Source organism: Homalodisca vitripennis, chromosome 5 (assembly GCF_021130785.1).
Source record: "Homalodisca vitripennis isolate AUS2020 chromosome 5, UT_GWSS_2.1, whole genome shotgun sequence".
Lineage (NCBI taxonomy): Eukaryota > Metazoa > Arthropoda > Insecta > Hemiptera > Cicadellidae > Homalodisca > Homalodisca vitripennis.
This window is the reverse complement of record NC_060211.1, coordinates 26,368,395-26,384,834: the sequence shown is the minus strand read 5'-3', so window position 1 is coordinate 26,384,834 and position 16,440 is coordinate 26,368,395. Positions and strand designations below refer to the sequence as shown.

Sequence of the window (16,440 nt, the reverse complement as noted above, 5' to 3'; positions counted from 1 at the left end):
ATTAAGTGCATGTCTTTAGTGTTAGTGAAGTTGACAACAACATGTAGGTTGTGATTCCTGACTTAGGCGTGCCACAACGCTTTAGTAAGATTTGTTTATTTTAACCTAGTTTTGTAATTATGTATTAGGTTAGTTCTTTACCTGAAGAAGAGATCAGATTTGCAGATCTCGAAACGTAGTGTTACTGTTTTCCTTGTTTCACTGAACGATGGCAAATGTCCGGAAAGTTCATTAAGTTATTAATTTATTAAGTTAATTTGTTAGAATTTTTAACCAAAAACAAAAGTAATTGCAAAAACATTATATATTATTATTATAGGAGAATGATCTTGAGTAAAAATAAATCTAACGAAGAGGGTAGCATCAGAGTATTGAAAACCTGAAAGCCTACCATGAAGCAATATTGATCGCTGCTTATTGATTTGTTAAACTTAAACCAATCAATAAAACTCCATTCTTTCCACACAGATGTGTATGTATATTACTGCTCTGAAGGTTTTGATCTAAAATCAATCAGATGACACCACCCACGTAAGTTAAAGAGTCATAACTACACCTAATATATTCTAAATGATAAACAGATATACACAAAATAACAAGACACGACGCATAAATATTGCCATATGGGTTGCATTAAACATATTTCCATTATAGGCAAGTTCTATGATAGTAATGCTTATTTGATTAAAGAGTATGTTAAGTTGATGTAGACTTTTAAAATCCACTAATGCAAGTAAATAATAATAAACCTTTTAACACTTTTGTGAATTCTATTGGTATAAAGTACATTTCGGATTCAAAGAATCCATTTTCCACCAATACATTTTTTTAAACATTGTTTGTAACTTAGGCTGCCTTATAGAGGGTACAATGTACCACCCGTGTCGATAATCCCTAAATATTGTCGGAGATATTTACTGCCGACGCCCTGCAACAATACCTAGCACCTTACACTTTATTACTCATAACTCTGCTAAACTTACACCGGACCCTGTCATTTTCGTCGCATTACATCATTTTTCCAATTTTAAACCATAGGTGCTTTATTTAGACGAAAAATTGCGTTAGAATTATATTTGTTTTAAATGAGTCAAGTACTTTAATAGTTCAGGTACTTAAAATTTACGAAAAACGTGGTTATTTAAATATTTTTATCAGAATATTCTTCAGTGCCTTAAAAAAGTATGTTATGGGGCTAAATAATCTCTTAATAGTCGTCTGAGATCATAAAACATTTTAAATTACTAATTTTTAAGTATCCATGCGAAGGAAAGTATTTGCCAAATTAGTAGTAATTAATATACTAATTACTAAGTAATTATTATTAGTTATTTAATCACATTCGTAAATACAATGAGCTGATATACCGACATGCTATTGAGGTTCAAGTTTTATCGATGTCAATAAAGTTTTTTACAAACCATGGGGATTAAAATATTAGGAAATGAAATCGAATTTAATAATTGTTTAATGGAATGAGTTAAATAAACTTTTGGATATTACCATCCAAGACCTATAAGATTATGTTATTCTTATTTGCATAGAATGTGTTCATTTATTAAACTATCGTTTTTTCTGTCTCTTTGTTATTTTCAACACATGAATCAGTTTGATACTACTTTGGTTAACTGTGATAATTAGAAAATAAAAAAAAACTCTTTCAAAAATTATTACGTCCTAGGACTAAACAAATGGATCAAAACAAAAAAGCATCCACAAATCTAAGTTTAAAATTTCAAATAATTGCAGATTCATTACATACATAATATAGAAATAAAATTGTATTACAACTTTGATTATATAAATATAACCTAACGTTATAGAAAATGAAGCCTCTGCCTAAAAGCTCTGCTATGTATTTTTTTATCTATGTATAAAAAATGTCTATCTGATTGAAAACAATGAGGAGATGAAGAATTTCAAAGAATTAAAACGAGTTTATGGAAAGTAAGTTGTTGGGTATGATAGCAACCATCAACTATACTTCATAATATGTTACTATATCATATTCGTGAAAGTAATTATGCATTATTTTGTTTTATAATTTTATGATAGAGTGGATGCATACCTGCGGCCTATGATTGTAATTTTAACATTTCAATTTTTCTGGCATTTTATTAATAAAAAGTAAAAAATGTTTTCTTAGGTTTCATTCTTGAAAATGTTAAGACTCTACGTGATTACTTAAACGCATCGAAGATGACACGAACGTAGACGAAAATCTCAACTCTATGTAAGAATAGGTTTATATAACCCTAAATTTTTGAAATTGTAGTACACCGTAATACGTTTTAGTGTAATGCTGCAGCGGCGGTGTTTGTTGTTTTTGGTTTGCCGCTGCCCTGGGGGTAGCTGCAGGCTGCTGATCAGGGATTACTGTGGCGTCATTTCTGATTGATCAGTTTTAAAACATCGCACATCGATAGCCGTTGATATGTTTGAAAGTTAAAGCTTCCTGCACTGGCAGCTTCTGCAGGAATGACATAATTTGTTTGTAACACACTGCAATTAATTTTCAGTGATGGATCAGAATGATGGATGATCATTAAGTGGTCGTCACCGAGAAGAAGAAAGAGTGGATCAAATTTCATGTTTCCTCCATCATTGATTTCATGTAAAAGCATGATATTTGCAATAAAATTATCAAAGTTCGTCTTCTAGGAGCTGTAATTAAAGGGAAATTCTTATTTATTAAGGACGAAATATTACGTCACGATAACGTTACCACACATGGTAATTACCTAAATGATAAAGGAATTATGTATCATATATAAAGTGTGGATCAAATTTCATGTTGGCTCCACCATTGCTTTCATGCAAAAGCATTTTATTTGAATTAGAATTTTGATACTTGGTCTTCTAGGAGCTGCAATTAAAAGAAACTTCTTATTTATTAACTTGAACGAAATATCACGTTACGACAGCGTTACCGCATACGATAATTACCTATAACGATATAGGAATTATTTATCGTATACACGAGGAGCGAGCTTGTCGAGTCCTACACAGGATTATATTAATAGTTACTCCATTATTTCATTGTTATCTTTGTTGTTTTAGTTTATTATTGTTATCGTTGTCGTTGTTGCGTTATTATTTTTTGTTACTTGTTATATTATTACTTATTATTGCACTATTGTTATTGATACCACTTTTGTTGTTTCACATTGTTTTAGTTATATATTTGTTATGCCTGTTCATTTATTATGCCATAGGCATGGTTAGTTATTGAATTTGATTTTTCATACTGTATTATTTTTATGAGCACCTGCTGTTGTTAGTCATTCTAAGTAATGTATTTTGCAAAATGGTTATACCGTGGGAATTAAAATAAATAAAGTGTAGATCATTCCATGTTCGCTCCATAATTAAAATAATAAATGTTTTTATTTAGCTTTGCTCTATAAAGTTCTTGAAGATTGTTATTAAAACGCATTAATAATATAAAGCCATAAGAGACAAAATGAATGCGATGTTTATTTACTACTAACCATTGATCAGTTCACACAGAATGTATACGGCATAGAAGTTTGGTACAAGTGAATTGAAAAGGAACAGAACATGTCTTAGCTATTTTAAAACGAAACACATCAAGATCTAGACGCTAACGTCAACCTTTTTATTTATGTGCAATGAATGAAAATCATATTAATTAAAAATGCAACAATTTGCAAAAACAATGAGATAGTATGAAATACAGAATCGTCAGTCATGAAGAGAGTAATAGCGTCAGCGCCCCCGCCGAGGATATTGATTGATTCTTGGACACCCCGCATCAGCAATCATCGGAAGTAATCAGCACAATCAGCTGACCGATGTCCTGCTTTAATCAGCTCGTCTTGGCTCAATCTATTAGTTTGGTGCACTAAAAAACTTAGAAGTTTCAATTATATCTCTTAATTTTCGACTCGGAAACGTTGCTTAATCCAAACATCAAGGGTTGGATTAAATACGAGTCTCCTAATTGTTTATCAGGTGAACGAAAATAGCGTTGGCAACTTGGTCGTGTTTTTAACTTGCCTTATCGAGAAATAAAAATATTTCTCGATTATGAGCATATAACGAAGACGCTTATTAAAAAACAATGTAAACCATACTAAGTACATACAAAAGACTGTTTGCACAATTTTTTAGAAAATATAAATATACGAGGAAGTAATAGGTGTGGTTTGAATATTTCGTGTGAGTTTAAATTTTTTTTTAAATTACTATTGTAAATTTGTAAATAGTATGATAGATTATATTGTAGGACGTTTTTGTGATAGTATATATAACTTGAGATTTTACAAATTAATGTTTATCGTTTATATAAGAAAGAGTTAAACCTATCAACTCATATAGAGTTAGAAAATTACAATTGATCTACGAGCAAGAAATGAAGCACTCTCGTTTACAATAATATACGACAAAACATAAATTAGCCTTTTAAATCGAATTTGAATGCAGTTTATTATACAAATGTAAGTATAAAGCTGAAATCCTTTAGGCATTTCAACGAATATCAGTCCGAAAGGAGAGAATTATTCCATCGTGGTATTCAACTAAAGCATAACACTGTATTCAAGGCGAGGCTGTTTACAGTTATCCTCTTTTCAAGGTAAGGTTTTATACGTGTTCCAGATTGCGCTGGCAAAGAATGTATTACAATAATTTTAGTAGTACCAACACTACAGATCCTATTTAGTTCTGTCAACCCTCACTAATGGATGAACTGCAATAAACCACTAAATCCATTCCGTTCTGGTAATCATCTTCTTATGCGTAATAAAGTTTATGTCTGACACCGTTTTCGCATATAACATGAGAATACAATGCCCTCTTTGCAGGCATTCGTGGTAATTTATTATCACATGCGCAATAGCCTTGGTTATTTAGAAACGGTAACTGTACTGAATTACTATTTTCTGTGTCTATACTTATTCTTTGTTGAAGACAGTATATTATCATCAGTTTATTAAGAGAATTAAAAAGAAGCAGAGTCTATTCAAGCTGTTCAGACAAAGAAATTTGGATTTACCTGATTTTAAAACACAGAACGAGTAACAGAAGGAACTTGGTTCGCTACCCCTCGCCTAGGATGAAATTATTATTATTTATAGTTGCAAGCAAAATAATAAAGATTAATCACTTCGAATCTTGGGCCACTAACAAGGACAATTTCCAAGTAGGAAACCGTGGATAAAATCACATAGAAAAACGCCCAGTTCATTGTCTATTATAGCAGTGTGAAAAAGGCTTGTAAGCACCAGGTGGAACCATTACCGAAACAACAAACCACGAATAATTACAATGTAATATAATTAAATATTTACAATTTCTAAACTATAAATATCTACTCAAACATACACTTTTATTTCTGAGGACTATTTTGTCTCACATGATAACTATTTTTTTATACCGAATACGCATTATATATGTTACTGAATTGTATAATTATTATACCTGTCACATAAAATGTACTAAAATTAAATTAATACAACAAATTTGGCCAGTTAAATATTTCTTTAAATTAATAGACTCTCCTCTTTTACGATGATACGTATTGAATCGCTATTGTGTTCAAAGCACCAGATTTTTTATCCAAATCACATCAAGTTATAATTTATCATACTGGAAATAAAAATAAGATTAAATGTTTGTGACAGAGGAACCCGCACAAAGGCCTGCCAGAAACAACAAATGTGTAATCGGTAAATGATGTGACACAGCTCTGTGATCGACTTTATATTCCTGTGATCTGACCTGTAAACTTAGTGGTGAAAACTTTATGTTGTAAACGTTAAAATCAGCCTATAAATAAATTAAAGCTACCATTAATACGCTAATAAACAATGCCACCAATTGGTTTTTATTATATCAATTATTACATTGCGTTTACGGACGCCTTCAAAGTTCACGATGCAATTTGTGTTCTGTACTTGTGTTGCCTAGTGTTCAAATAGAAAGGCTCCAATTGCATTCAAAGCATGTTACTAATAAATTAATTGTTATTATTCTTTTATTCTGAAACTAAAAATATTCTTTACAAGTGTATAAAAAACTATAACTGAATTAGGATATATAGTAAACTATTATTACTTTTTAATGCTTTTAATATTGTTGATGGCAATACCTAAGTTTATTTATAGGCTAGCACTTTGTCTTGTTAAAATCTTTTGAGAATGATGTCTTTTTCTGTAGTATTAATCTGCATTAAAAGAGGGCTGGCCCAGTAAAAAAAAATTTTTTTTGCAATTTTTTTTTATATTTTTTAATTTTTCTTGTTTATTTACAATTAATTTGATGTAAATATCATGGGCATACGATTTTTTTTTGGCTGAGTTACAGGTAAAAGTGTAAACGTATGTCAGACAAGACTTTGTTTTGATTCTATTTTCCAGTCTTTTATACCAACAAGCAGTTGCTTCAAACAGTCTTGGGACTTTTAAACATAAAAACACTATCCCCAAAGCCATCATGCTGGAGATAAAACCAATATTTGTAGACCTAACAATGCCAAACCTCCTCCAAAGATGTCTTATGGGAAAAACACAGAACTCCAACGAAAGTTTCAACAGTATTTTGTGGTCACTGTGTCCTAAAAAAGGATTTGCAGGAAGGGATATTGTGGAAATAGCTGCTCATGAAGCTTCCCTGATATTTAATGAAGGGAATAATGCAAAGTCAAAAGTGCTAGACCACTTGAAAATCAAACCCGGAAAACACTTCAACAGCTGCATGGAGACTTTTGACGTTCGACGAGTGCGCGACGCAAATAAAAGAACTGTGTTGGCAAGTCTGGAAGAAAGGAGAGCAAGGAGAAGGCTTAGAATAGGAAAGGAAAGTCAAGACAAGGAAAAGGAAGGTGTTTCTTATGCTGCTGGAGGATTTTAGAGTACCATTTTAGTAAATTTATCAATAAAATATGTTTGTTTGCGATTTCCCGAAACATTGTTTTTTTTCCTATTATTTACATCATAACTCCAAAAGTATTGGAGCAATCTTCACCAAATTTTCACCAGATCTTCATTTTAGCTGTGTAAATGGCTTGAACTAAAATTAAAATGGTGAGTAAAGTATTTCTTATATTCCAAGCCTATTTACCTTCTAAAAAGTCAATTTTTTTGGTAAAACTACTTTAAAATTCAGTAATTTTTTTTATTTGTACATTTTTTTATATATTTTTAGTTCAGGCCAAGAAACTATTGCCTAGGAACAAGATACATTTTATTTTGTGAAATTATCTCATAAGGTAGATTATTTATCATGTTAAAACCATTAGACTAAAGATTTTTTTTGCAAAAAAACAAAAATTAAAAAAAAATAATAAATTTTATATTTACAATTTTGTTTTTTCTTAAGTGTGTATAAAAAGTCTATTTTGACTTAACCTGAAAGTTTCAAACAAATTGGGCAATATTTGATTGAATACAAAATTGTTTTCCAAAACCATGCAAACGTGATTGCGATACTGGGCCAGCCCCCTTAATGAAATTTGTAGTTATGTTGTAAATAATATACAAGCCGTATGTGTGTAATGAAAAAATAACAGTTTTAAATGACAGTAGTTACATTAAGTTATATGATGCATAAGGGAATGAGTTCGTATAAATTTATGACTAAAAAAGTCGTAAAAGTGCTCAAGATTTGAAATTGTTATTATAGAATAAAATAAAAACTTCTTATGGATGAGACAAGTGAAATATAAAATGAGAATTTAATTGAAATGTACTATAAAACATAAAAAGTAGTACATTAATAATATACTGCTTTAAAAACAATTTAAAAAAATTCACGGACTAAAATGAGTAAAATAAGACTTCAATGACAATTATATGTACTTTGGATCAAATAGGAGAATTCCAACTTAATACTAATATTTTTTGTTTGAAATGACAATAAATTATTAATTTGAAATATCAATAATGTGCTTCTCAACAATAATTAATTAATATTAAATTGATACACTAAAACACACATCTCCTGGCGAAAATACTCTAAATATTAATTAAAATAAATACAGAAAGCAAAATATATTTAAGTATTAAAAAAACTTATTTGTTTCAAAATGTGAGACGTTATAGGAAGTAATTTTCAAAAATACAAATGTAGTACGACAAACAGCCAAAAGACACTTCCAGGACTCCGTAAATCTCGGCTTCATGTCGAGAACCAATACAGCCGAGTGAGTTAACACTGGAAGTCATTTCCTGGAAGTGATTGCAAGTAGCGTGTAGGAGGGTTGACGGCTCAGACTTCGCAGTATAACAACAATACGGACAGACGGCACTGGAATCTCCAGCCTACATATACACTGTTACTAGTTACTTCCTTACCATCATTACTTTACCAATACAGCCGAGTGAGTTAACACTGGAAGTCATTTCCTGGAAGTGATTGCAAGTAGCGTGTAGGAGGGTTGACGGCTCAGACTCCGCAGTAAAACAACAATAAGGACAGGCGGCACTGGAATCTCCAGCCTACATACAGGCTGTTACTAGTTACTTCCTTACCATCATTACTTACCAATACAGCCGAGTGACTTAACACTGGAAGTCATTTCCTGGAACTGATTGCAAGTGGGTTGACGGCTCTGACTCCGCAGTATAACAACAATACGGATAGGCGGCACTGCTATCTCCAGTCTACATACAGGTTGTTACTAGTTACTTCTTTTCCATCATTACTTTACTACAGCAATAATTTTTTACTATTTCATTGTAAGTAAACCCTATAATCTTTGTTTTTCATATTTTTTACCAGAAGAAAGGTATAAATTCAGAAATATAAGGTAATCCCACGTCATTCTCTGTTCGTCAATCATAGGAGACTTTTATTCCAACGTTAGTTATATAGATTACAAGCAACGCATAATAACAGTTATCCGTTGGTCATCATAAGCTTTGACCCAAGCATTATTTTACTATGTAACCTTTCATTGTTAGAAACTATGTTTCAAAGCACTATTTTCAATAAATACATTATTTTTTAAATCACTCATACTTATTACTTTAACACCTTTTTTCTGTCCTTACCAAATTTTTTGCTCGACATTTCAATAATCAAATTGACATAGAGGAGGAGACTATTGGAGGTATAACTGATGCTAGAAATTTCAGCTTCCTGGGGGATGGATGGTTGTGAGATAACAATTCAGAGACCGGTGTCTCCTAGAGACTAGAATAATAATTGAAATATTGCGTGGTATTAACATATTGTAGAACCAAAGTAGTCCTATATTGACAACCAACGTCAGATTATCCCACAAGTAAGAAGGTCCATCTGAGTCTGTGAAAAACAAACGATTTCAAAATCTCTTTTCCTGGCTTTCAGATATTGAGAGCTTTTAATACTAGGAAGATTTGAAGATTAGATAATCGCTTAATCAAGCTATCAGAGATATGCCTGTCCAAGGGCACCAATCCATTGGCGAGAGCACGCTAGAATTTACCTAACTTTAGAGACTTTCTAAGGAAAGAATGATTCCAGTGTTTGGGACTTTCGGGAAACCATTTTGAAGTCCAACAGGTGAGTTGCTTCCAAGGCCAAGATTTATCAGTGATATTGTGTTTCATATTATTGATGACCCTAGAGGTACTACTAGAGGTTTTACACGAGCAGAAGGTATCTGGTATGAACAGTAATTCCCTTAGTTCTCCGAATTCCCACGTGTGGCATGAAACGGACGGACTACTCGATCCCACAATTCCACGTAATTCTAGTGATCATATAGTGGTCCTGGTTAGACTCAAGACATGCACATAGTTACCTAGGAGAACCAAAGTGGGGATAAGCAGTGTCATAAATAGACGAGCCAAATTCATTTGACTATGCTAACTCTGCATTGTCACCCTACAGGTTCACTTCTGACTCGTTTATACCTGTTATTAAAATTTATATTGAGAACAGCTGAAACCGATGTGCCACTTAAAACTGGGCAATCCCAAAGGATGTCCAGGAGTGACTCATCTCTAATCTCACATGTCAAGCTTATGAGGTTAAAAGGGCTTTTCGATAGGTCTAGTTTATTGCGAAGGATGACGTTTGGAGTGAGTAGGGCTCACTTAACGCTAAGGGCTTTTTTAAAGCCTAAAAAGTGAGAAAGTATGGCTTCCCCTGTCCACTTTGATTGGAAAAAGGTGAAAAAGAGATAGTTTCCCTTCAATTATTCAAAGTGATATGACTGAGGTAGTGCCCATTATCCCTTTTCATAATATCTAGACAGGAAGGGAGGTTCCCCAAGTAAAAGAAATTATGCACCTTGAAGCGATTTATCCGGTGCCCTCCACAGGCTCCCATAAGACTACAATTCACCGGTGAAACCCAGTCAACATAAAGGTGCAAAGAACTTAGGGTTTCGTGAAAAGATCAAGATAGCCCAAATGCGAGCATGTTTACGTGAATGTCAGTGCGAAGGTAGATCTTGAGATTGGGTGCCTCTTAACAACAGTTAACAAGATAAAGACACCGAAAATGATGAATTGAAACCTCTTGGCTGACTATGAAAAATACACGAGGTATCAAGTAATGATATGTATAAATGAATGTATACAAGCAAGTACGGTAGATGACTTAAACTGTGTTATAGATTAATAGCTACTGGAACCAATAACACGTAATAAAGTGTAAAAATGGGGAATTTAGAGTCCTCACGGATAATGAGATATATTATTCTGTGTGTTGTTCATTGATGTAAGAAGGCGGGATATTGTGCAGAAGTGTAAATCTGTCTCAACTCCATAATTAGTATCAGAGTGTTGGGGAAAATATTAAAAAAAAATTATGGTTGCCTGTAAAGTCGGTTTTACGGGCGAAGATTTTACGTGACAACGTCTTTTTCTCGGTAGAATATTTATTGATATGAATATTATTAAATTGCACAATAGGAACAAGGAATTGAATGAAAATAAGAATTGCACAAATTTTAACTATAGAAATATATTTTGTTTACTAAAACATTGTACATAATTTGAAATTAATTAAAATTTGTTATTGTAAATGGTAAAGTTGAATAAAACATTTACTAAAATTGGAATTTGAAATTCTTGCTAAACACAGTTAAATTCTAACTCCGCGCGTGGTGATTGGTCGGTTTAGTTCGTTTGTTTGGTCGCACTGTTATGACAGGTTAGAGGTTATAATTTGTTATTTTAAATGTTTGACTAGCAATACGCGCTGTTTCTTCTCAATCGACTGAATTACGATTGATTGCAGAGTGATTTAAACTAATAATTTACTTAACACTATCAACATTTGTAAATAGTATGACATAACCTATAAACTCAGTTTCTCAACTTTTGTGTCAATCTAACAATTAATCAATCAATCATAGTTTACGATAATGAAATATCAGTGTACAATTATTTACCTTTATTGTTGTAGTTGTTGTAAATGACGAATCTAAGCACTCCACATTTTCACGAATAAACATAGTTATCTGCTTTATCCCGTGCGGCGGACCCACAGTTATCTGCTTTATCCCGTGCGGATCCCGTGCGGCGGACCCACTGGACGGGCATCGTAACGTTACCGGGCGTTACACTTTTTCATGAGTGACTCCGAGCCGCAACCTAATTTAAGACGTTGTCACGTCAAAAAAACATTTTAATGTATAAATAAAAGTGTACACGTATTTTATTTATCATAAAACGTTACTGAAGGCAATGTTAGATGAAACTCCGTTTGTTTATGTTTAGCTTAAATAAAGAAAATCTTAAGATCTCGTATAATGAATTACAATACTTTTAAAATAAAATACAACCTCACAAACTCGTTGACTTGTCTAAACACAAATGGATCAAATGTAAATTCAGTACATAAAACAAAGAAACAACAATACGTTTTGAAATCTTGAGGATTGTCATGGCGATATAACACGAGTGTCAAACACATTCAGTTGAGGGAATAAGACGATGCGATTTTACCACACGAGAAAATCAATGAACCAGCCAACTGGGTGCGTCTTGAGGTTGTCAACACAATACAGACATCTTTATCGTCACCAGCTGAACTTTACGTCTCACTGACTGCACACACAGAGAAGGAGCGCTCCACATCATCCACCGTACGTAATCTGGGAGTTGTGTCGTTATCAGTTTATACAATACAGACATCTTTATCGTCAACAGCTGAACTTTACGTCTCACTGACTGCACACACAGAGAAGGAGCGCTCCACATCATCCACCACACGTAGTCTGGGAGCTGTGTCGTTATCAGTTTATACAATACAGACATCTTTATCGTCAACAGCTGAAATTTACGTCTCACTGACTGCACACACAGAGAAGGAGTGCTCCACATCATCCACCACACGTAGTCTGGGAGCTGTGTCGTTATCAGTTTATACAATACAGACACCTTTATCATCACTAACTGAACTTTACGTCTCACTGACTGCACACACAGAGAAGGAGTGCTCCACATCATCCACCGTACGTAGTCTGGGAGCTGTGCGTTATCAGTTTATACAATACAGACATCTTTATCGTCACCAGCTGAAATTTACGTCTCACTGACTGCACACACAGAGAAGGAGCGCTCCACATCATCCACCGTACGTAATCTGGGAGCTGTGTCGTTATCAGTTTATACAATACAGACATCTTTATCGTCACCAGCTGAAATTTACGTCTCACTGACTGCACACACAGAGAAGGAGTGCTCCACATCATCCACCACACGTAGTCTGGGAGCTGTGTCGTTATCAGTTTATACAATACAGACACCTTTATCGTCACCAGCTGAAATTTACGTCTCACTGACTGCACACACAGAGAAGGAGTGCTCCACATCATCCACCGTACGTAATCTGGGAGCTGTGTCGTTATCAGTTTATACAATACAGACATCTTTATCGTCAACAGCTGAACTTTACGTCTCACTGACTGCACACACAGAGAAGGAGCGCTCCACATCATCCACCACACGTAGTCTGGGAGCTGTGTCGTTATCAGTTTATACAATACAGACATCTTTATCGTCAACAGCTGAACTTTACGTCTCACTGACTGCACACACAGAGAAGGAGTGCTCCACATCATCCACCACACGTAGTCTGGGAGCTGTGTCGTTATCAGTTTATACAATACAGACATCTTTATCGTCACCAGCTGAAATTTACGTCTCACTGACTGCACACACAGAGAAGGAGTGCTCCACATCATCCACCGTATGTAATCTGCGAGTTGTGTCGTTATCAGTTTATACAATACAGACATCTTTATCATCACTTACTGAACTTTACGTCTCACTGACTGCACACACAGAGAAGGAGTGCTCCACATCATCCACCGTACGTAGTCTGGGAGCTGTGTCGTTATCAGTTTATACAATACAGACATCTTTATCGTCACCAGCTGAAATTTACGTCTCACTGACTGCACACACAGAGAAGGAGCGCTCCACATCATCCACCGTACGTAATCTGGGAGCTGTGTCGTTATCAGTTTATACAATACAGACATCTTTATCGTCACCAGCTGAAATTTACGTCTCACTGACTGCACACACAGAGAAGGAGTGCTCCACATCATCCACCACACGTAGTCTGGGAGCTGTGTCGTTATCAGTTTATACAATACAGACACCTTTATCGTCACCAGCTGAAATTTACGTCTCACTGACTGCACACACAGAGAAGGAGTACTCCACATCATCCACCACACGTAGTCTGGAAGCTGTGTCGTTATCAGTTTATACAATACAGACATCTTTATCGTCACCAGCTGAAATTTACGTCTCACTGACTGCACACACAGAGAAGGAGTGCTCCACATCATCCACCACACGTAGTCTGGGAGCTGTGTCGTTATCAGTTTATACAATACAGACATCTTTATCGTCACCAGCTGAAATTTACGTCTCACTGACTGCACACACAGAGAAGGAGTGCTCCACATCATCCACCGTACGTAATCTGGGAGCTGTGTCGTTATTACTTTATACAATACAGACATCTTTATTGTCACCAGCTGAAATTTACGTGTCACTGACTGCACACACAGAGAAGGAGTGCTCCACATCATCCACCGTACGTAATCTGGGAGCTGTGTCGTTATTAGTTTATACAATACAGACATCTTTATTGTCACCAGCTGAAATTTACGTCTCACTGACTGCACACACATAGAAGGAGTGCTCCATATCATCCACCACACGTAGTCTGGGAGTGTGTCGTTATCAGTTTATACAATACAGACATCTTTATCGTCACAAGCTGAAATTTACGTCTCACTTAATGCACACACAGAGAAGGAGCGCTCCACATCATCCACCACACGTAGTCTGGGAGCTGTGTCGTTATCAGTTTATACAATACAGACATCTTTATTGTCACCAGCTCAAATTTACGTGTCACTGACTGCACACACATAGAAGGAGTGCTCCACATCATCCACCACACGTAGTCTGGGAGCTGTGTCGTTATCAGTTTATACAATACAGACATCTTTATCGTCACCAGCTGAAATTTACGTCTCACTGACTGCACACACAGAGAAGGAGTGCTCCACATCATCCACCACACGTAGTCTGGGAGCTGTGTCGTCATCAGTTTATACAATACAGACATCTTTATTGTCACCAGCTCAAATTTACGTGTCACTGACTGCACACACTGAGAAGGAGTGCTCCACATCATCCACCACACGTAGTCTGGGAGCTGTGTCGTTATCAGTTTATAAAATACAGACATCTTTATCGTCACCAGCTGAAATTTACGTCTCACTGACTGCACACACAGAGAAGGAGCGCTCCACATCATCCACCACACGTAGTCTGGGAGCTGTGTCGTTATCAGTTTTTACAATACAGACATCTTTATCGTCACCAGCTGAACTTTACGTCTCACGACTGCACACACAGAGAAGGAGCGCTCCACATCATCCACCACACGTAGTCTGGGAGCTGTGTCGTTATCAGTTTATACAAAGCTGATGCATTTCCTGGTAAACGACCAATGTGTTGGCGATAATGAAATTCGTTAGACACATTCTTTTATGTACCTCAATTATAAAAATAATCAAACAATATAATAGTTAAATTATATTTATATATATTTATTACAAACGAATCAAACTAACTCATATTATAGAATCTCAATTAGTTGAATAGAGGCAACTATTCAACTTTAATTTTAAAATGATACGTGTATAACAGTAAAAATATTGTGTACGTATATGTAAGTTTAATTTGATATTATGTCTAATTGATGAAAGGTCATGTTTGTCTAACAGAAAGGTCGCGACTACTATCGGAAAAGTCACGGCTGTCTGAGGGGAAGGTCACGCTGTCTAAACAGAAAGGTCGCGAGTGTCTATCGGAAAAGTCACGGTTGTCTGAGGGGAATGTCATGGCTGTCTAACAGAAAGGTCGCGACTGTCTATCGGAAAAGTCACGGCTGTCTGAGGGGAAGGTCACGGTTGTCTAACAGAAAGGTCGCGACTGTCTATCTGAAAAGTCACGGCTGTCTGAGGGGAAGGTCACAGCTGTCTAACAGAAAGGTCGCGAGTGTCTATCGGAAAAGTCACGGTTGTCTGAGGGGAATGTCATGGCTGTCTAACAGAAAGGTCGCGACTGTCTATCGGAAAAAGTCTCGGTGCTGTCTGAGGGGAAGGTCACGGCTGTCTGTCTAACAGAAAGGTCGCGACTGTCTATCGGAAAAGTTACTCGGCTGTCTGAGGGGAAGGTCACGGCTGTCTAGGGGAAAGGTCACGGCTGTCTAACAGAAAGGTCGCGAGTGTCTATCGGAAAAGTCACGGTTGTCTGAGGGGAATGTCACGGCTGTCTAACAGAAAGGTCGCGACTGTCTATCGAAAAAGTCTCAGCTGTCTGAGGGGAAGGTCACGGCTGTCTAACAGAAATGGTCGCGACTGTCTATCGGAAAAGTCACGGTTGTCTGAGGGGAAGGTCACGGCTTTCTAACAGAAAGGTCGCGACTGTCTATCGGAAAAGTCACGGCTGTCTGAGGGGGAAGGTCACGGTTGTCTATCAGAAAGGTCGCGACTGTCTATATGAAAAGTCACGGCTGTCTGAGGGGAAGGTCACAGCTGTCTAACAGAAAGGTCGCGAGTGTCTATCGGAAAAGTCCACGGTTGTCTGAGGGGAATGTCATGGCTGTCTAACAGAAAGGTCGCGACTGTCTATCGAAAAAGTCTCGGCTGTCTGAGGGGAAGGTCACGGCTGTCTATCAGAAAGGTCGCGAGTGTCTATCGGAAAAGTCACGGCTGTCTGAGGGGAAGGTCACTGTTGTCTATCAGAAAGGTCGCGACTGTCTATCTGAAAAAGTCACGGCTGTCTGAGGGGAAGGTCCACAGCTGTCTAACAGAAAGGTCGCGAGTGTCTATCGGAAAAGTCACGGTTGTCTGAGGGGAATGTCATGGCTGTCTAACAGAAAGGTCACGACTGTCTATCGAAAAAGTCTCGGCTGTCTGAGGGGAAGGTCACGGGCTGTCTATCAGAA

At 36.0% G+C, this 16,440-nt stretch overlaps 1 protein-coding gene across 1 annotated transcript in view; it reads left to right on the top strand.

Annotated features, from left to right (window-relative positions):
- LOC124363394 (A-agglutinin anchorage subunit-like) overlaps nt 1-15,342 on the top strand; it is a 38,839-nt gene extending 23,497 nt beyond the window's left edge. Inside the window, exons 2-3 of the mRNA XM_046818644.1 lie at nt 12,476-13,891; nt 15,215-15,342. Of these exons, the coding sequence (XP_046674600.1) occupies nt 12,476-13,891; nt 15,215-15,342 (1,544 nt within the window). The remainder of the gene's footprint in view (nt 1-12,475; nt 13,892-15,214) is intronic.
- The last annotated feature ends 1,098 nt before the right edge of the window (nt 15,343-16,440 follow it).